The sequence below is a fragment of the Dermacentor albipictus genome, chromosome 4 (assembly GCF_038994185.2).
Source record: "Dermacentor albipictus isolate Rhodes 1998 colony chromosome 4, USDA_Dalb.pri_finalv2, whole genome shotgun sequence".
NCBI lineage: Eukaryota > Metazoa > Arthropoda > Arachnida > Ixodida > Ixodidae > Dermacentor > Dermacentor albipictus.
Genome location: NC_091824.1, coordinates 24981624 through 25002775, shown reverse-complemented (window position 1 = coordinate 25002775; position 21152 = coordinate 24981624). Strand labels below are relative to the sequence as shown.

The following is a 21152-nucleotide window of genomic DNA, read 5'->3' as shown; positions in this document are numbered from 1 at the left end:
GCCGAGCTAGCACAGTGAAAGCACATATCTGAGCGAGAAGCGCGATGCCAATGTCTGTGCATGGCCCACTTCCTTTTGCATAGCTTGCGCTGGGTGGTCGATAAGAAATCGTGGCGGCAAAAGCAACGAAATGTAAAAAATGCTGCTAAAGCAGATGTAATGTGACGAAGAATTGGCAATGCGAGATTGTAAGCACGCCGAAAAGCGCCGTTCACCTCGTACGGCCAGGCGAAAAAGGTTTGTATTAGCTAATAAACCCAGTCTTCCGTCAGCTCCGAGTAGCCCACGCCCGAGCGATCGTTGGGCAGACATCTTCTATTCGCCTATGTTGCGCCCTCCTTGGTGCTTGTTTTTCGTGCTTCAATTGCAGTATCTTCTATTTCTGTCGGAGCGGGGCGCTCTCCGCATATTAAGAATTCGTCTTTTTTCATAATAATCGTGGGGGAACCTCTAATGTGTACACGCCACTTCGACGTGGTAATTGTCGCACTTTTCTGACGTCGCGTCACAAACTGGGGAAGTGGCCATTGTCCAAAAAATTTTCACCAATAACGCAAGGTAATATAAAAGAAGGTTTTGAATAGGAAACAACATTTATTTTGTTCGGTCTAATCATGCAGACGTGGGTTCAGCACACTAACACAGCTAAGTGAATTTACACATGACATTTGTATTAACCTCGACACGGGCAACCAAATTGACGCAATCTTCATTGACTTTTCAAAGGCATTTGATACAGTGATTCATACGAAATTAATGTATAAACTTGACGCCATCCTTAATAATCCCCACATTCTCAGCTGGATTTCTAGTTTTTTTCCGATCGATCTCGATTTGTGTCCTTTAACAGAGCTAATTCCAGGGTCACAGAGGTGCCTTCAGGAGTACCACAAGGTTCCGTGCTGGGTCCGTTGCTTTTCTTGATCTTCATAAACGATTTACCTCATCACATAGCCTCAAATATACGTTTGTATGCTGATGACTGTGTATTGTATCATAAAATTTCCTCCTTTGATGACCATTTACAGCTTCAAAAATCATTTTCTAATTTTAGCTCTTGGTGCGATACCTGGCAAATGACAATTAACGTCCGTAAAACCGTTGTTATGACTTTCACTCATAAAACGACCCCTTCCGCTTTTACTTACAAAGTTAATAATACTCCAATTCAGAGCGTTAGTGAATACAAATACCTTGGCCTTGTTTTCACACCCAGTATGTCTTGGTCGAAACACATAGATTTAATAACCTCAAAAGCCCTGAAAAAGTTAGGCTATCTGCGCCGCACACTGACCACAGCCCCAAGAGATACTAAACTACTCATGTATAAATCACAATCCGGCCTATACTCGATTATGCTTCTCCCGTGTGGAATCCACACAAACAGTGCCACATTAATCAAATTGAGGCCATCCAAAAGAAAGCGATCCGCTTCATATGTCGTAGGTACGATAGGGATTTTTCTCCGTATACCGCGCTTTCATCCCTAGGCTTAGAACCGCTCTCAGATCGCCGACGCACGGAATCACTAAAGTTTTTGTATTGCGTTATTAACTCTTCTTGCCCTATATTTTCGGATAACTACCTAACTCCTGCGAAACCATCTAATACTAGATGTCACCATCACCTAAACATCTCACCTTATTTCGCCCGTACGGACACATTTAAATACAGTTTATTTCCCCGTGCAATCGAGTACTGGAATTCCTTGCCTGGTGCTACTCGTTCTCTTCCTTTAATTTTATTCTTGGCGGCCATTGAATAGTTTTGGTTTGTGTTTGTTTGTATTGTTCGTATTGGGCCTGTATTGTTTACTATTTTTATTTTCTGTGCCTTTCACACCCACTCCTGCAATAGCCCGCTCGGGCTGCAGTATGTACAAATAAATAAATAAATATTCAGTATGCACTTCATTTCAAGTAGGATTTTTCCCAGTTTTCGGGACCTTGCGTGACAGCCAGGCGAACTTTATATTAATGATCTACCTAACTGCCTGACATCTTCTAAATGTATACTATATGCCGATGATACAACAATTACTAATTCTGGCGAATGTCTGTCAACGGTAATAACCAAGCTTAATAGTGATATTTATAACTTGTTAGAATGGTGCAAAATGAATAGACTTACCATTATTCCTACTAAAACTAAATTTATTTTATTCTTATCCCAGAATAAATCAACACTATGTATTCCGCCCATTTCCATTGGTGACCATTTATTACAAGCAAGTGAAGAATGCACGTACTTAGGTGTTATTATTGACAGTAACCTAAAGTTTCATCGCCATATAACGCATATTAAAAAGAAGTTATCACATGGAATATGCATTCTCATCCGGTTGCGTCCATTTTTATCACGACCTGTGTTGCTCTCACTCTATTTCGCCTTTGTACACTCTCACATTAACTACTGCATAACCTCCTGGGGTAACACGTACACTACTCACCTAAAACCGATACAAACCATCCAAAACCAGGCAATTAGAATAATCACGTCGAATCCACACAACGCCAATGCTAAGCAGTTACTAAAAGCAAATAACATTCTAGACGTTGCAGCTCTTGTCAAGTACAGCCTTGCCACTCTTCTTTTCAAAATAATAAATGACAAAATATCATAATCGCTAATTCCTATATCATCTCTAACAAACACTAACTCAACTCGTTTTGCGCTGCATAATAACTTCATTCTGCCCAAAGTGCGCACTAATTATGGGAAACAGACAATTCACTTTGCAGCCATATCATCATGGACTACATTACCATTTATAATGAAACTCCTGAAACCCCATCGATTTTAGGATGAGCTGAAAAATTTTCTGTTATGTGATATGTAAGCGACACTATGCATTGTATAATCCGATTTTGGTTATAGACCTGCCATTGTTATGTACTCCAACAAGTAATTAATTTCTTTTTCTTTAATTTTTTTCTCTTTCTTCATTTTTTCTCTAATTTTATCTAGTTTCGAAATATTGCTTACTGCCGTTATATTGTCTATTACTTACTTCATCTACTTAGATTTGTATGTCATTATTTAGTATTACTGGAATTGTACCAATTGAGCTGTTGTTGCTTGCTAAATGAACTTTTATATTAACCATGAACATGAGGTCCCAATTCAGTTTTAACTATGGGACCTTCTTCTGTATACTTCTCTCTGTATTTTATATTTATGTATTAATAAAATTGATTGATTGATTGATTGATTGATTGATTGATTGATTGATTGATTGATTGATTGATTGATTGATTGATTGATTGATTGATTGATTGATTGATTGATTGATTGATTGAACTGAAGTGATCCAAAAAGTGTTTGAATAACCAGGGAGGCCTGATGGCAGAAATTGAAGGCATACATCTTGAATAGCTTTACGTTATAGCATTCTTGAAGCTATAGTACAGCTCCAGTCTTGTCTTTCTTGTAGTCGTCGTTCAGTCTGTGCCATACAGCCAGAAGCGCACGAACCAACAAGCCCAAATGTCCTCTACCCTAATCTCGTCTTCCATCTGAATGGATAGCAAGGCTGCGCTTTAACTCAGGTCCATTGTATTGAAGCAGACGCGACCCTGTATTTTCCGTTTTACATTCTGCACGACGAGGACCCCTGCCGCCCTTGTGTTAAACGCCGTGCTGCTGGTGACGTTGCAGCTTTCGAGGAGTTACCACTCTTCAGAATGATACTGCTCACACCTTTATTACTTTTAATGTGTAAGCGTTCAATGGTGAGTACGCCAGCGAAACCTGTCTGTAACGTCCAAACTGTCACACCCTTTATCTTAAATATAGATGCACAATTGGCGAACTTAAGACATTTGATCCTTATACTCGCGTAAATGTAGATGATTGCTGACTTGAGAATCGTAAAGGAATGAACAGGAAATGAATAACAAAGAGAGATAACCCTTCTCGTCATGCCCCTTGAAAGCTTGTTTTCTCGCATTACTGGCGTGCTTCGCAAGAAAGGCAGTTGTGGGATTGCGTAGCAAGAATGATAGAATAGTTCATTGGTAGATGTGATAATAGTGTAATAGTAGCTGACTGCTAGCCGTCAAAAATTTAAACGATTGCTGACGTAACCATCGTCGCGTCAGGGTCGTAAGAGAAAAAAATGGTGTGGTGCAGCGAAAACAAACAACAAAAAATGAAGAGGTCGTGCACAAGGCCTCTTGTCCTTAGTGAAACGAGAGTGTTTCATTGGTCTATGGTCAGCACAGTGCTCTGCGTGTGCGCAGTGGTTTTCAGGTTTAGTGGCTTCGCTAAGTCGCGCGATACATCTCGCTCATTGTGTGCGTCGCCTGCGTCCCCAACAGACATGCTGCGTGACGTAGCAGCTGAAACCCTGCAGTGTTGTGAAACAGAACAACACCCGAAGCACCTCTGAAGCATATCCTACGCGCATAGGGTAGCCGTCTCATGATCTGCGAACCAAAATCAGTTTACTAACAGCACGCGCGCTTCACCTGTTTTCAGCAATTTTTAAAAGGAGCAACTTTTCTGTTTTGAATCTTGAATTCGCAAAGCATTCTTTGAGACCGCAGGTGCCATACTACGCACCGGCTACTGTATTCTGTTACAAATAAGCTGGCCCTGGAAAGAGCACTTGCACCTAGTGGGAAACAATAAGGAGAGCGAGTGCACCAAAGCCTGTGTCTCAAAAATCTTGTCTATCCTGCCGAGAATACCGTCGGGTGTATCATTTGTTCCCACGCCAGCGTGAGACACCATATGTGAATAATTTAATTAATTAGTTAATTAATAAATAATTATTTATTTATTTATAATTATAAATGCATCATTTAATTATGGGGTTTTACGTGCCAAAACCACTTTATGATTATGAGGCACGCCGTAGTGGATGACTCCGGAAATTTCGACCACCTGGGGTTCTTTAACGTGCACCTAAATCGAAGTACACGGGTGTTTTCGCATTTCGCCCCCATCGAAATGCGGCCGCCGTGGCCATGATTCGATCCCGCGACCTCGTGCTCAGTAGCCCAACACCATAGCCACTGAGCAACCATGGCGGGTGCACCATACTTTGAAACAGAATAGATGTCAAACATCAATTTTGGAGAACCAAAAATAAACAGAGAGAGAGAGAGAATTAGCTCTCAAAGATTACAATGAAAATGTACATCGTTTGGCTTATCCATCCATGAATCAGCTCTTTGAAAGGCATGAAGCAACCTTACGAGGAAATGTCGAACCTCTCCAGTACGAAATGGCAGCGGCTTGAAAAATATGTTATGTGTATGGTTCATTTTATACCTCTCCACTGATAGTAGCACTTATCGATCCGGTGTGGTGCCAGTGGAGGCCATAAGGACCAACGTGTTATAATAACAATCCAATCATTATATATGTCTTTATATAGAGTAATAACTGGTATGCACTGCGAGAGTGCTTGAGAGAAAGTGCATGGGATGTTTCTGGCGAAGCTCTATGCTGTGTGAACAGCAGTACTTTTTAACTGAGATGTTGACTGCAAAAAATGTTAAGCTACTGAGAATAAACGTTTATTACATTATGAGCTTGTTAAACGAGCTCTCCTGAAACCCGTATTCTAAATTACAAAAAGTACCCTATATGCATACTTCTTAAAGCATGGTTTTTCAGGTTGATATGATCAACAAATTATTGCCCAAATCGCCATTTCGGCTTTGTCCCGTGTACCAGGCCGATCATAAAAAGGGACTCTGTGGCGTTTCCTTAAAGGCAAAAATATGTAACTATTGGCTGTTGTGCGATTCGAAAAAGATACTAGGGCGCAATAACGTGTAATAAAAGCTGTTGTTGACGCTGTAAATGAAATAACATACAGTAGGAATTGGACAGGCCACAGGAAAGCAACCAGAGGATGTTTCTTTCCTGTGGGCATCTTACTGCTATATGTAGAGTGCCTGAAATCGCAATATTTCGAAACAACCTTAGGACTCAGACTTGGAAAGTTCACTGTCAGCATCATTTTCTGTGCAAACAGTTCGTACATTTAAAGCATTATTTCCTCCCTCGACTTGATCTTCTTGCCGCACAGGCACAGCGGCGAGCCAACCGTCAACCCGGACGACGACGACCTGGTGCGTGTGGACAATCGAGAGAGCCTGCAGGCGCTGAGTCAGCAGCTGTCCTCCGCGAACCGCACGGTGCGCGCCCTGTACCTCTACCTCCGCCTGCTCGTGCGTGTCGGACAGGTGCAGGCCCTCGCCAACGAGCGCGACAAGGAGAAGCGTGAACAGGTCGGTCAGCGGCACTTCGCACGGCTGTTCCCTCACGTATTCTGAGAGTTTTCTGGAACCTGCCTTTCCCGCACATCAACGCCTGCGTATTCAATGGAAAACAGACTGTTGGTGCGGATTGAAGGTTATCATCCTTGTAGTTAACATGCTTCAGCGTCTGCTTTCCTTTTACTTCACACTTCATTTTTTTTTCTATTCAAGAATCTTAAGCACATTTTTTTAACAATGGGCATTTTTTGTAAGGGGCACAGGCTCACTGAAACCATTTTTGTCAGTGTTCTTGACATGTGTATGTGGACAATTGCAAGAAAAACTTTGATTTGGTTTAATGGTCATGTTTGTTTTCCACAACGCAGCCGCAGTGGTATCTTCTTAATGCTTTGGTGAATTGCGGAAAGTGTAATGAACAAACTTTTAGTCCAATCTTTGACTATCCTACTTTTCTAAGCCTTTCTAAAACGTGACAACTCTAAGCGGAAGGTGCTTCTTACTCACCTGAGTTAATGTATAGTTGCTTGTGCGGTTCGTCGAAGTATTATCGCACCGAACACCACATGGTGGAGGAATACCTGAGACCTACTGGACTCAGGTGCTCGCCACATAAATCGGAGTTGCTACTTTATAGACGTGAAAAAGGGGGCAGGCCTAAGGGCTGGAAACCTCTATCGGAAACCAATGTATACCTACATACAGAAAATGGTGTCAATATACCCAGAGTCAACGTGATCAGGGTACTAGGCTTTTTCATTGATGCCAATGGTGGAAACCATATTGAAGTCAAGAAAATCACCCTTAAAACGGATAACGCGTACAGGATGATCAGACGCCTGGCAGGAAGACACAAGGGCATGAAAGAAGATAACCTCATCAGGTTAATCAACTCTTTCGTACTCTGTCATATCTCATACGCCGCTGCCATGTACAACTGGACGCAGGTTCAACTCAAGAAGCTTGACGCAGCGATCAAGAAGGTTGTGAAGAGCGCATTGGGGCTCCCAATTCGAACCAGCACTGAAAAATTGCTCAAGTTAGGAGCACACAACACGACCATGGAGATCGCGGAGGCCCAAGAAACATCACAAATAGCGAGATTATCTACAACCAGCACGGGAAGATCCATCCTGGACAAGATCATGATCAACCCCATTACGGATCCAGCAAATTACACTAAAGTCCATCAAGATTTCGCAGACAACATAATTTTCGCACCGCTACCCAGGAATATGCACCCAAAACATAACATCAACAGGAGAGTTGCACGAGCCAGGGCGTTAATCAAGAAAATGGATAAAGGGTGCAGAGGAGCCTGCTTTGTGGATTCGGCTGCCTACAAGGATCGAACAAAGTTCGCGGCGGCGGTTGTGGATCATCAGGGCAAATACACCAACTGCGCCACGGTCTACACTAGCAAACCTGAAGTCGCTGAACAAGTTGCCATTGCATTGGCACTAACCGACGATAGATTCACAGAAATATACAGTGACTCGAAAGCAGCTATTAGAGCTTTCAATGGGAGAAAGATTGCCCCACAGGCTGCTAGAATAATTAACCAAATGCAAACAAATGTTACACGTTACATTTATTGGTTCCCGGCACACGTTGGTTCACTTGAGGACATTCCTGTCAATCCAAATGAATCGGCCAACAGCGCCGCCCGCGACCTTACAGACCGGACCGCTTTTATGGTTTTGATTCTGCTGGATTGGAGAACCTACAGAGAGATACGCTCATTACATACAATGAAATTACAAAACATTACTACATGGAAAGGAGGGAGTTTCCACCTCCTCACTATAGGCTAAACAGAGCACAAGCAGTTACACTTAGGCAATTACAAACACAGTCTTATTATTCACCTGCAAAAATAAAGGAATGGTATGACATTACAGACATAAATATTTTATGCAAAGCATGCGAAAAGGAGATATTCACGCTTGAACATCTGCTCTGGGAGTGTGGGTCGCTCGGCCCTGGCATTTCCCGGAATCGGTTTTTAGGAATGATCAGGTATTCAGATCATATGCCTCAAGTCCTGGCTGTCCAGTACGCCCGTGATAGGGCTAGGAGGCTTGACCTTCCGGTCCCTACATGGGACTAGCCAGGCAGGTGGCAACACCTTGTACAGGACCAGAATAAAGTTTTTCCTCCCCCTCCTCCTCCTCCTCCTGGCTGATTAGCCCGGCCATGTGTGGGGTTTTGGTGCAGGATCAAGCTTGAATGCGCTTCTTGAAAGCAGTTTTTAAAGCAATGGTCACTTTGTTCTCTGCTAATATTGTATCCTCCGAATTTTTCTCACGTGCCCGCAGTAATTACTGCAGATATTTGTGTTCTCAAAATTTGGTGCTACATGCTAGTCCTGCCTTTACAAAACAAAAAAAGAGGTGAAGACGTAAGAAGAATGGAATGATGAATGAGATGGTTTGACAAATTTGTTAAAAACATTGAACGATATTTTTGAACAGAATAAGAAAATGGAACACTATCCGGCGCGAACAGGCAGAAACCTTCACATTGAAACTGTGCATAGATATAAAAACTGGAGCAGCATCAATAGGTGAGCAAGGGTGAAACACCTGCAGCATACTGAAGATTCGAACGCCTTATAACTCTCAATGAACACCAGTTCGAGTTGGGTAAGTTATAGCTACTATGGCATAGTGAGCTCTCTCACACAGGAACGTTCCTGCACGGATAGGCAAAGGTACTGCCGAGCTATGCCTGTCTGAAAGTCACGCGCGACAGTAAAGTTAGCTTCGATTGCAGCAAGCGTGGCGAAACTATGCCGCTGTCCACGCACTCGAAACGTGCATTGTCAAGTAGAGGCTTGTTCCCGTATATAACCATATGAACATAAGGTGAGTGCGTAATTTGGTTGCAAATATGTAAGCGATAATGCCATAACATGTACTTCTTTCTTCTTTACCAGCTAGCGATAGCCTTGCACCATTTTTAAAAAACGTTTCACATCAAAATAAATATTTACTGACACACTAATGAATAAACACGCAAAGGTTCTGGTTTTCCAGTGTGGTACGCCAATGGTGCACTTTGTACGATGGGCTGAACGAATACATTAAAAAGGCACTGAACCACTTTTTCAGTGGAAGCCGAGAAATGCATTTGAGATTAAAATAGGCTATTTCAGAAACATACTTTGCCGCAAAAATTACTTCAGTGCCTACCGCTGAAGCAAACTTATTGGCAATCAAACATTACCTGCGCTGTGCTTCCAATCCCCTTTCAATATCTTGCACTGCGAAGGGTACGGCAGAGCGGGACATACCCACAACGATCGGCCTACTGAACGTCCCCGTAACGCGCAGTTCAAATTTGATTTTGGATGTTCACGTAGACGCCACTACTTCCGATTTTTGCGCCTATGTGGTTCTACGCGGTACTAAATGCGTTTGTGTTCAGGGAGCCACAATGGGTTCAGACCAGCGGACTCGTCGCGGGGCGCCGCGGCAGCCGTGGTATTTACGCTCCTAAATAGAACCGCAGCTAAATGCAACCGTAGTGCGTATGCGCAGCGTTTCTGTCAGTCTGCCAAGGCGTCTAACCAGCAGCGGCCAGGCAAGCGTGCGTGTGGTCAGACCTTAAGTTTCGCGTTGTCCAAGGCTTGTTCAGTGTTCAAGACTAGTCAAAACTAGCGAGACTGGACGGCTACGACACCGATAAGCCAGGTGTCCGAAGTTTAATTCCTGCGTCGACAGCCACGGCTGAGCGTGAGCAGACGATAGCCGGCTTCTTCCGGAAGTACGTAATTTTTCGCCTTGAAAAAAAAATACGAGGTAAATGGCAGCGGAAGCTTTCTATGAACATTTTACTCAAAGTGACAATGAACCAGTGAACGCGAACGCCCGTCAACTACTTTCAAGGTATCTCAACACCATCTATTTCAGCCTTACGAGTGTGTCTGAAGTAGTCACCATATTGCGAGAATTGAGGAATAGTGCCACAAGTGATACTATTAATGTACCAATCAGACCTTTGAAGTATAGTATTGATATTGTAGCTCCAGTGTTAATGTATATCTATAATCTCTGTATTTCTTCTGGTGTGTTCCCGTGTAAAATACACATTTTCCAAGGTACTAGCAATATTCCAAAAAGAGATAAGACATAAATGTGTAATTATGAACTTATTTCAATATTGTCCACCTTGTAAAAAGGGTTGGAGAAACTTATTGCTTACCGTATACCAATATTTACTAATTTATTTACAGCATGATTTCTTTTTGCCAGCATGCATTTCGAAAAATTTATCCACGGAAATTCCCCTCCTTCTACAAGTATTCCTTCCGAACAACCCGAAAGTCTGTTTCTTTCTATAAACCTAGGAGTACTTATCTATTACGGTAAGGCAACTGACAATATAAATCATGTTTTATTGTTGCAAAAATTAACTTATTACGTTAAGCTGGGCATAACCCAAGACATCGTTCTTAAAACACAGAACTCGACTAGTTCAACTCGAAGGTGTATCACATGTAAGGCCACTCAAGGTTGGTGTTCCGCAAAGGAAGGATGTTGGGACCCCTTCCTTTTACTTTAAAGTAAATGACTTAGCTAATGTTGATCCTGACAAAAATATGTTATCTCTACTGTATATATGATGCACATGACCTTATAACGACGGCTAACATTTTTCTAAGGAAATTCAACGAATGGTCTGTTGAAAGCAGCCTTAAGGTTAATGCAAACAAAACTAAAGCAGTGTTGTTTCAAGCTAAACATAAGAAAATTACACCAGTAACAAATTTGCTTGCAGGGGACTCAAAAATTGAAATTGCAGAAGCAATAAAAACGCTAGGTGTCTTCTTTGATGTGCATATGACGTGGAACACCCATTACGACTACTTCGTTGGAAAACTTTCAAGTCTTAGGCACACTGTAGTGCCTTAGATATCTTCCACGCAAAATAAAAATACTAATTTACAATGCTTTAATGATGGGTCATTTAAATTAATGCTGTCTACTATGGGGCACAGCATAAAGAACTAGTATACACTGTCCCTCTGTCTTGCAGAAAAATATAGCACGTTTGATCTGTAAAAAGCCGTACGAAGCTCCTACTCTGCCACTGTTCACAACACTTTATCTACTTAAAATTCAAAATCGCTTTCAATAGCGTATGGTACTAAAGTATTGCAAGGAGCTCAAGCACGCGGTAAACGGCATTCGAATAATAGCTCACCTGCATAAACATGTTGCAGCCTATGAAACAAGGACATCAGAACAACGGGACATTCCGCACTCTAGACCTAATTATGGTCAACAAATGCTTCGACATACACTTCTGACCTTACTCAACCACGGTACCTTACGAAAAGCAGGTCTTGCTTCGTTATGGAGCTTGAAAAACTACTTGCAGTCAAACTAATTCTTGTTATTGTTTACTGCACTTGTGTATATGCTATCCTAAGTGCGACTTATTTTTTTTTTGTCTAAGAGCTCTGTGTAACACTCCTGAACGCCGATATTTTACACAAATATGAATGCAAACGCAAATAGTACGTAAAATGTCTTGAACTTACACAAATTAGCGTATTTCAACGCTCTGCAAATATTAACTACGTTCTAGCAGAAGGTGTTGCTAGCCGAGTTGGCACTTCTTAATGGCAGCCTGAATGGTGCAAGCACATTCGCATGCAATGTAGAGCGTAGAAAAAAGGAGGCAGACAAAGTGCGATTCATTGGCCTGTCTTTTTCTTCTACGTTATGCATTACATGTAACGCCAAGGGAAAAAGTCTAGACTCCGCGCTTTATGCAAGAAAATAATTTATTCTAGCACAGCTGCGCAACTTAAAATGGTATAAAAGCATGGCGCTTGGGCGCTTGTCAAGCAGGCGCACGGGGACAGCACACTTCATTTGAGCCTTTATGTCTAGGCTGAGACCGAAAAAAAAAATTTGCGGCAGCTCTGGTCCTTAAACTTTTGCATTCGGCTGTACATGAGCTTCAGTCTTTCAGGCTGTTATTAGCGAGGCTCTGTTAACCCGAAAAAAAAAATCTTTTGAAAATACTTTCTTTTGCCTTCAATATTGGTCGCTTTTTTTTTCTCTTGAAATATGTTTGATATATGCCATGAATCTCTGGTTTCTGAACACCGAGCTTCCACGTAACCATGCACTATAGACATCACCCATGTAACTTGTGCAAAAAATTGTATAAATGCCACGTAGCTGCTTGGTACCAAGGTAATGTTGTTTGCCGTCGCTTAGAGAAAGTCGGACTATTTAGTTTATTTGGCCCGAACTACATGTACAATTGCATATTATCAAACAGGCAATTTCATCAAACATTATCTGCAGCTCAAAAATGTCAACAAGTAGATTATAGACCACGCCGAAAATTCCCGTTTCCGCTGGCTCAATACCTGTTACATAGGCTTTTCCAAGACCAACAGAAGCCCGCCAAAACACGCTAAGAGGGCCGTGCGACCAGTCGCGCGATACCTTTTCGCGCTTCGCGGGCTTCCGTTCTTTCCACAAGGCTTTTTTTTTTCTCGAATGTAATAATCTAGATTGTTCAAGACCGCCGGCCTGAACTACTGTTGACCTACCATGGTGGTTTAACGGCTATGTTGTATCACGAGGTAGCGGGATCCAATCCCCTCCAGGACGGCCGCATTTAGATGGGGGCGAAATGTAAAAACGTCTGTGTCCCGCGCATTGGGGGCACGCTAAAGCTCCCCAGGTGGTCAAAATCGAACCGAAGTCCCCCACTACGGCGTGCCTCATAATCAAATCATGGTTTTGGCCCGTAAAACACTACAAGTCAATTGAACTGCTGTTGACGTTTATCATGCAGTGTGTTGTGACATTCTATTTGTGAAACCTCACTCAATGTGAGCGCTTGTGTTGTCACCTTGTTCTCGTATTTCATCTTTAGAGCTGCATTATTCATCGATATGAAACTGCAACTGGACAGATTGTTATGGTTATCATCACGCGCTTCCGAAATTGTCAATTTAGAATGCCGACAATTTCTTCCCTAGAACTAACCACTGGCTAATAAGAGTGTCGCTTTTTTTTCAAGTCTTAAACGATTACGATACTAGGTACCCGAGCACATGAAAGCTGGGCCCTCTCGCGTCTAACCATGTGCGGCTTAGCCGCGTCTGGGGTAAAGTTGGCACTGAAAGTTGAGCCAATGCCGGGTACTTGGGCCTTTATGGCCCCTCGGCGGCGGCAGCACACCCCTTTGGCCTTGGCTTTACGCAGACGCCGCCCCCCGACTGACCCACCTGAGGGAAATCGGTAGTTGCCTTTCCCCATCTCTATCTGCCTCTAACCTTCGTCTTTCTCTTTCGTTTTCCATCTATCCTGTCTCCTCTTCAGTTCGTTTTACTTCAATTTATCCAAGCAGCAAGGGCTAACCTGGTGTAGTTTATCCAACCTTGGGTCTATTATATTAGGTTATAGTAGCTACGTACAGCTGGCGTCTGTGTTTCCTTCGGGTCTCGTAGCGTCCCCTTCTTGAAATCGGTGGTGGGTGGCTGGCATAGCCGCCGAATATCCAGGAAACTCCATGGCAGAATCTTTTCCCCCTAACCAGATCGCCGTCAGAAAAGAGGGCGCACCGATGCAACATTTCATTTTACTTTCCGAAGAAGTGCCCCAAGTTATTTGAGGTACCACGTCATACATAGCGTAGCAAACTCTTGTGCGAGGAAGCTTTCCCCATGTTTAGTGGCAAAGAGCCGCAAGCAAAAACTTGGACTGGCCTACAAGGCATCAAGGATGTCTAGTGGAGATTTACTCCTAGAAGTGAAAGAGAAAGAGCAAGTGGAGAAGCTTTGACGTGTCACCAATCTAGGTTATATAGCAGTCACGATTTCACCCCCTCGTTCGTTAAGCACGAGCAGGGGTGTAGTCTCCGAGAAAAACTTCATAAATTTGAGTGATGTGGAGCTCCTTGAAGGCTTCCAGGAAGAAAGAGTCACAAAAGTCCAAAGCATGTCATTCTTACATTTGCCACTAGCGCATTGCCCTGTTCCCTTGGGGCTGGCTATGTCAAGGCCCGTATTAGGCCGTATGTTCCCGATCCGAGACGAAGTTTGGCCATGCTTCTGCTTCGTGTAGAGGCAAAGCAACATGTGCAAAATGCAGCAGCTACGTTCATATCTCTGAAAGTGTAATTCTTCTCCACATTGCGTAAACTGCAAAGGTGATCACCTTACCTAGTCGCGGTTGTGTCCCGAATGGAAAACGGAAAAGTAAATCATGGCAATCACTGTAAAGGAAAACATGTCGTTCTATGAAGCCAGGAAACGTCTGTCGCACCTACACAATCTCAGCTATGACAATGTGGTGCATCAGGGGGCAGCGCCACATAAGGCCCGCGAGCCTACAGGGTCTACTAGCAGTATCCCCGTGGTGTCTCCTCCCGCATCCTTAGTGGTGGCAGCCAGTGCTGCTCCATCGCTTTCAAAGGCTTCGGAGACCACGGTCTCGCAGGGCCTTAAGCCAACGCGAATATCAAGACCTGAGGCACCTGCCTCAGCGCCAGCCGCTTGGTCCTCCAGCGCTTCTGAGAGAGCAATGCAGTTCGATACCAAAGCACCGGTGTCTTTGACACCGATCGACCAGCACTCTCTCGAACGCGCAAAGAGGGATAAACTTCTCGTAACCGCTCAAAAAAAAAACAGGTACCCTGACGGTTACCGTTCTTATCCACATTCGGTTTTTAAACTTATGTCGCCTGTAATCTATATCTAAGGATGAATATCCATTTAAATATTCTCGGTTATGTTCCATCATGGCTTTCATAATAGAGTGGAAATGCAAAGGTATTTTAGATGATATCTTAGCTGACGTAAGAGACATCATAAATAGCTTCTTCCCAGTGCCCTTTTGTTAACAAGAAACAAATCTAGGCACCCAAAAAAGAATTTTTAAGTGGTTTTTCCGTCTTTTGAAAAGACCGGGGCAACACTAGCTGACTGTCTGGAGGAGTTGCCGTTGTCGTAAAAGGCGGCAGACCCAACCGAAAAGCTAACGTGAATACTCGTTTCGAACCAGTTGCCGTGACTATTCTCTCGTTTAGATCTGTAAGAGTTCGTTCTTTGTAGTTACCAGCCCACAAAAGTGTAAATGCAAATGAACTTGAAAAAATGATTGAAGGGCTACCGGACCCTTTTATGCTTGTAGGTGATATTACCGCCCATTGTACTATATGGTGAAGCGAGAAAACAGACCATAGAGGACAACTCATAGAAGAGAATAATCCATCTAACAACATCTGTCTTTTAAATTCAGGAGCACCTACTTACTTTTCACCTTCATCACGTAACGATAGCTGTCTTGATTTACCTCTGTGTTCAACTTTTCTTTTCATTGATTTTAATCGCGAAGTGTTGAACAATCCTTACAGCAGCGACCACTTACCTGCCATAATCATAATGGCATCAACTTTGCCCATCATCAACAGCAGGCCGCGTCGTTGGAAAATCCAACTGGCAGACTGGCCAGTTTTCACAGAAACAGCCAAACTTGAAGAACATCGTTTTTCAGCTCATCTAGGTGTCTATGAGATTAATGAAGCATGTACTAATTGCATAATCACGGCAGCCGAAAGAGCTATACCGCAATCTACTGAAGAACATCAAAAGTAACTAAACACATGGTGGACAGAGGAATGTACCGTAGCACAAAAAGAACAGAATAAGGCCTGCCTAATCTTCGTAGATACCTAACTTACAACAGCCTACTTGACTTCAAAGAGAAAAAAAGCCCAAGCGCGATGTGTTCGAAGACAAACTGAAAAACACTCTTGGCAGAAATAATGTCTCCACAATTAATAGTTCAGTGACTTACAAACGCATGTGGGAACAGGTAAACAAATTCAGAGGGGATTGCTCATCCTACACAATTCGATTACTTTCAACTCCTGATACACAGACAACACTCAAAGAACAAGAAAATACTCTGCGGGAACACTTCTACAGAGTATCAGACATTTTAACATGCAGAATAAAAACTATGCTGAAAAACAAAGATTACCGACGACAGGTGCACCCGATCTACCGTACAATGCTCCCCTGACACTCCCAGAATTAAAGAATGTACTTTCCGCTGGAAAAAAACTGCAGTTGGCATGGAGCGCATCCGCTGTACCATGCTTGCCCATCTGTCAGAAACCTCAATAAAAGCATTACTAAATTTCTTTAACAAGGTCTGCGAAACTGGGTAAATGCCAGTGACATGAAAAAATGCCTTAATTATACCTTTTCTGGAATCTGGAAAACCCCTAACATCACCCAGCAGCTGTCGCCCCATTCTCTCACCAGCCGTTTGGCCAAGTCATTCGAATCTGTTGGGAACACGAAACTAAGTTTTACCCTCGAAACAGAAAAATCCTTAAACAAAAATCAAGTTGGTTATAAAAACAATTGTTCTACAACTGGCCACCTGGTTCGATTAGAACATGAAATACGCAATGCCTTTTTACACAAACAACCCTGCCTAGCTATCTTTTTGGACTTGCGGAAGGCATGTCACACCAGACGAAGATTCGACATTTTGTGAGACTTGGCAGACTTCGGGATTCGGGGCAAAATGCTGAAGTGCCTTTCTGGCTTTATTTCCGATCGAACATTTCAGGTGTGTTATGGCAGAGTGCTGTCTGTACTCACCCGAGTAAACCGTGTGCCTCAAGGCTGTGTTTTAAGTACCACACAACCTGTGGTTAAAATTAACTCTGTTAGCAAGGTCATACCTTCTACCCTCATGCATTCGCTTTATGTTGATGATCTCTGTAAAGGATATTGACAAACGGCATGGAGCCTGAGAGGTAACTTCGCGTCAGAATTGTGGGAGGTCGCCGTTTTCGGGCTTCGCCAAGAGTAAAACCAGCCGGGCGCTTCGGTAATGAGTCGGCAGGCGCTCTTTGGCGGCAGATAGCCCGCGCCGACACCTCGGGACATCTTAACCTGTCGCGCGTGAGGTCTTTAAACGTAGGAAAGGGTGCGACGTTGGGGGCCCTTTGGCCTGGAAGCGCGGACGGAAACGCCCTGTCTGCGACGGACCACGGGCAAAGCGTCATTAGGGCCTCAATGGGCATGCCTGGAGTACAAAGGGGCAACTTAAAGCCAGAGGGATCGGTGACCCGGTGCGCGGTCTCTTGAAAAGCAGGCTGGCACCCGAGACAAATCCATCTGTGCACTTAGCTTTATGGGCCCGCCGGAGGAGACGAACCATGCACAAGACGGCATGGTGAATCGGTGGGTGTGCTTCGGCAGGGGTGCTCTTTGCGACACGCAGTGCGCGATGGTTTTAATTAAGGTGCGAGGACGGGGCGACGCAGATGGTCGTTCCCCGTAAGTGTTCTTCACTGTGTCGGGAGATGTTCCCATACATGTCGCAGAGCAGGACGGTTGGGATGTTGTTTGTTTATTTACTGTTTGGTGGTTCCTTTCTCTCCGTCTATCTCTCTGAATGTTCCGAGGAACGCAGGGAGAGGGTGAGAGAAAGAGAGTGCGTCCAATGAGTGACAGCCCTGTTGACCTAATCAGGTCACTGGGGTGTCGTGATTTGCCGTGAGGGGATTCGGGAGGAGTAACTGAAGGGTTAAAAGCTGGCTCCCGACCTCTTACGGTGGTTCCGGGAGCAGGAAAGGTGCTCTGCACTTTCGGCTCTGCCGAGTTAAGGCGCCGGTCCCAGTGTAACGGAGGGTCTTGACGTATGAACGGTGTTATGCACTATCGGCTATGTCAAGTTGATACGTCAGACCCACTGTAAAGAGCTGGCGATGTAAATATTGTGTACGTAAAATCTTTTCTCTAAATGCAAACGTCTATGGAGTCCCACCTCTGATGGAAGAGGAGAAACGACGACGACGGCAGCTGAAGAAAAGTTTCTCTACCGAGTAAGCTGGTTACGCCAGCTTGGAGCACTCTGTGCTACGAAAGTAAGAAGAAGGTAGAGAAAATTTACTGTCTCCAAATTGCTTTCTGCATCTCTAACATGACATGTGAACGGCAGATCCAAATCACTGTAAACAAATTCAAACAATGGGCTAATACAAACGGCCTCCGTTTTTCTTCGAAAGAAAACTTGGCGTGATGTTCTCTCAGAAGAGCAGGCTTACAACCGGATCCCTTCCTGAAACTAAATGAAATCGCACTGACAGTTAAACAAGAAAACAAGTTTTGAGGGGTCATATTCGATAAGAAGCTAAATTTTCTTAAACACATCAATAACCTAAAGGTTCAAACAAATAAGGCACTCAACATCCTAAAAGTCCTGTTGCGGAAGCGTTGGGGTTCGGACCGTAAATGCCTCCTACATATTTATCGGTCTTTTGTACGAAGCAAACTGGACTATGGATGCATAGCGCGTGGTTCAGCCAGACAATCTTGCCTTCAGCGATGAGATCCCGTGTTAAATAAAGGACTACACTTAGCAGCCGGTGCCTATAGAACCTCGCGCATTCCTAGTTTGTGTTCCGAGAGTAACGAGCCATCTTTAGATCACAGAAGAGCGCAACTCATGTCGACATACGTTCTCAAAGTTCGCTCATCACCAGACCATATTTGCCAGAACATTATCAAGCACTGCGAAGGACGACTACACTACACGAACAGGCCAAATACTATAAGACCACTCATACTTAGATATGAAGAAAATGCCGTGATTACAATGTCCCTGATGAAGTCCTCTCTGTCATGCAAAGGCCAAATAAATAGCTCCCTGAAACAATTGCACTAAATTTCTAGATTTTTCATTGGCGCAGCTCAAAAAACAAGATGCGCCTCTTGAACACATCCTACAGGAATTTCGCAGAGTGCAAGACACGTACGACACTTACATAGAATTTTACACCGATGGCTCGAAGATGCCCATTTTTGTTGGAAGCAGCGTAATTGAAGGTACTTGGGAAGACATAGTCAGACTACGAGAGTTTGTATCAGTTTTACCTTTTGAGTGTTATGCCTTATGGATGGCATTACAAATGATTATAAAAGCCAAACACAACAGCTCTATAATGCATACATATTCTTTAAGAGCACTTAAGGCATTGAATGCACAATCTCAATTTGAACCCATCATTGGCAACATCCTACTTATACTAACAAAACTAAATAAGGACCAGACTTTTAATTTCTGCTAGATCCCAAGCCATGTTCGGATCACCGGAAATGAAAAATCTGATGAATGTGTCAGATGGGCCAGAAATCTAAATCTTTCAATAGTTAACATACCTTTTACTGATGGCATTCAAGCTGTTCGCAAGGCACTGCTCTAAAACTGGCAAAGAGAATGGTAGTCGAAAGACAAGAATAAATTTCAACTCTATAAACCTGCCCTTGGTGAGCGGAATACATTCCACCATCGGGAACGTTTCATCGAAGTAATTCTCTGTGAACTTCCCATAGGCCACACATGAATCACACAAAACTATTTATTGAGAGAGGAGGAACAGTTAACAGGTTACAAATGCCGTGAACCTTTAACAGTAATACACATTCTAATCACGTGTCCACATCTCGAAATGCATAGACAAATGTGCTTCCGGGTATTGTACAAGTCACACCCGATGTTGATGCTAGGAGATGATGCACTGATACCTCTGACTGATGTGATTGGCTTTTTAGACAAAACATATTTTTTAAGTAAAGTTTAATTAGTGCAGGGTATACTGCATTTTTAGCGACATTTTATTATGCTGTGTCTAGTGCAGCATAGCATTGGTCGGTCTTGCGCCATTAAATCCAATTAAGGTAACTAAAAAAAGTTTGCTAAAAAGATAGCTTTTCTACCGGCCTAATAAGAACGTCAGCCAGCAGAAACAGTAAAATACTGAAAAAAAGTTCTGACGACAACGCAGGCCTTCGGAGAGTTCTGCCGCAACGTGACTCACGAGACCGGCGTGAGCGCCGCACTCGAGCTGCTACTGCTCAAGCGTGCGGGCATGATGGAGTCAAATGACCGTGTTGAAGCCGTGCTCGGGGCTCTGGCAGCGGTGGATCGGGCCGTGTTGGAGCGCATCGAGTCCAGCTGGTTGCACTGGGACCTGGTGGCCAGAGCAGAGGCTCAGCTTGGCCTCGAGCTCGATGCCATCCGGTGGCGCGACAGCGTCGACAGCAACGTTGTCTGGCGCAACTACGAGCGCACGGCCGCCCACTTCCTGCCAGAACTGGGCGCCGACTTCTTTGCCAACCTGTACGCTGTCCTCGAGAGCTCACGTAGGACTCCATTCTGGGCCCGCTGCTTCTTCCACAAGTAAGCCCGGCTCCTGAGGAAAAGTCGTCGAAATGTACAATAATAAATTGTGCATTTTTATGTTCTTTCTTATTGATAAGCGACCTGCATCATAAGTTGAGAGGAACAAATAAAGAATCAATCCCGCTATATTATTAAAACTTTAAAAGAACATAGGAGTCTAAGCAGTAGTAGAGTTCACAAGAAACTTGACTCGGGAAATCCTTTCTATTTTCGGCCGACTGCGTTTTACTGCACCCGTATGAATATTTCTTCCTGTAATAAAGAGATACTTGAGGAAGCAGATGCGCTCACTCACAATGACTTCATCATGTCATCAGACCATACGAATTTTCTTCGAACCCGTGATTCTAGCGGGAATGGCTTGCGTGCTACCAATGGCAGTGCTGCGCCTAGCATTCACTAATTCGCTGCCTCCTCATCCCTGTTCAAAGTGTCACACACTGTTCATGCGATAGCCATAAACGTAATTTTCATCTCCTTTAGAGGTGTGAAGTACGCCGGACGAAAAAAAAATGTTGGCCAATCCCGACAGCCGTGCCGCGTAACACGCTATCTGAAAGTGCTAGCTGTCTCGAGGGACGAATGCCAAAAACTGGCACGTGACGACCGCGCCCGAACTTTCAAAGAGCGCCTTTAGAACGAGAGTAGCATGCGTGCGGCCATGTCCTAATGATTA

The 21152-nt window shown here is 43.7% G+C and overlaps 1 protein-coding gene across 2 annotated transcripts in view; it reads left to right on the top strand.

Moving 5' to 3' along the window:
• Positions 1-21152, top strand: part of LOC139059611 (uncharacterized) — a 221677-nt gene that overhangs the window by 148441 nt on the left and 52084 nt on the right. Inside the window, exons 4-5 of one of the 2 annotated variants that reach the window (XM_070538027.1) lie at positions 6044-6245; positions 20079-20473. In XM_070538027.1, coding sequence (XP_070394128.1) covers positions 6044-6245; positions 20079-20473 — 597 coding nt within the window. The remainder of the gene's footprint in view (positions 1-6043; positions 6246-20078; positions 20474-21152) is intronic. The other variant, XM_070538028.1, reaches the window with a different exon arrangement.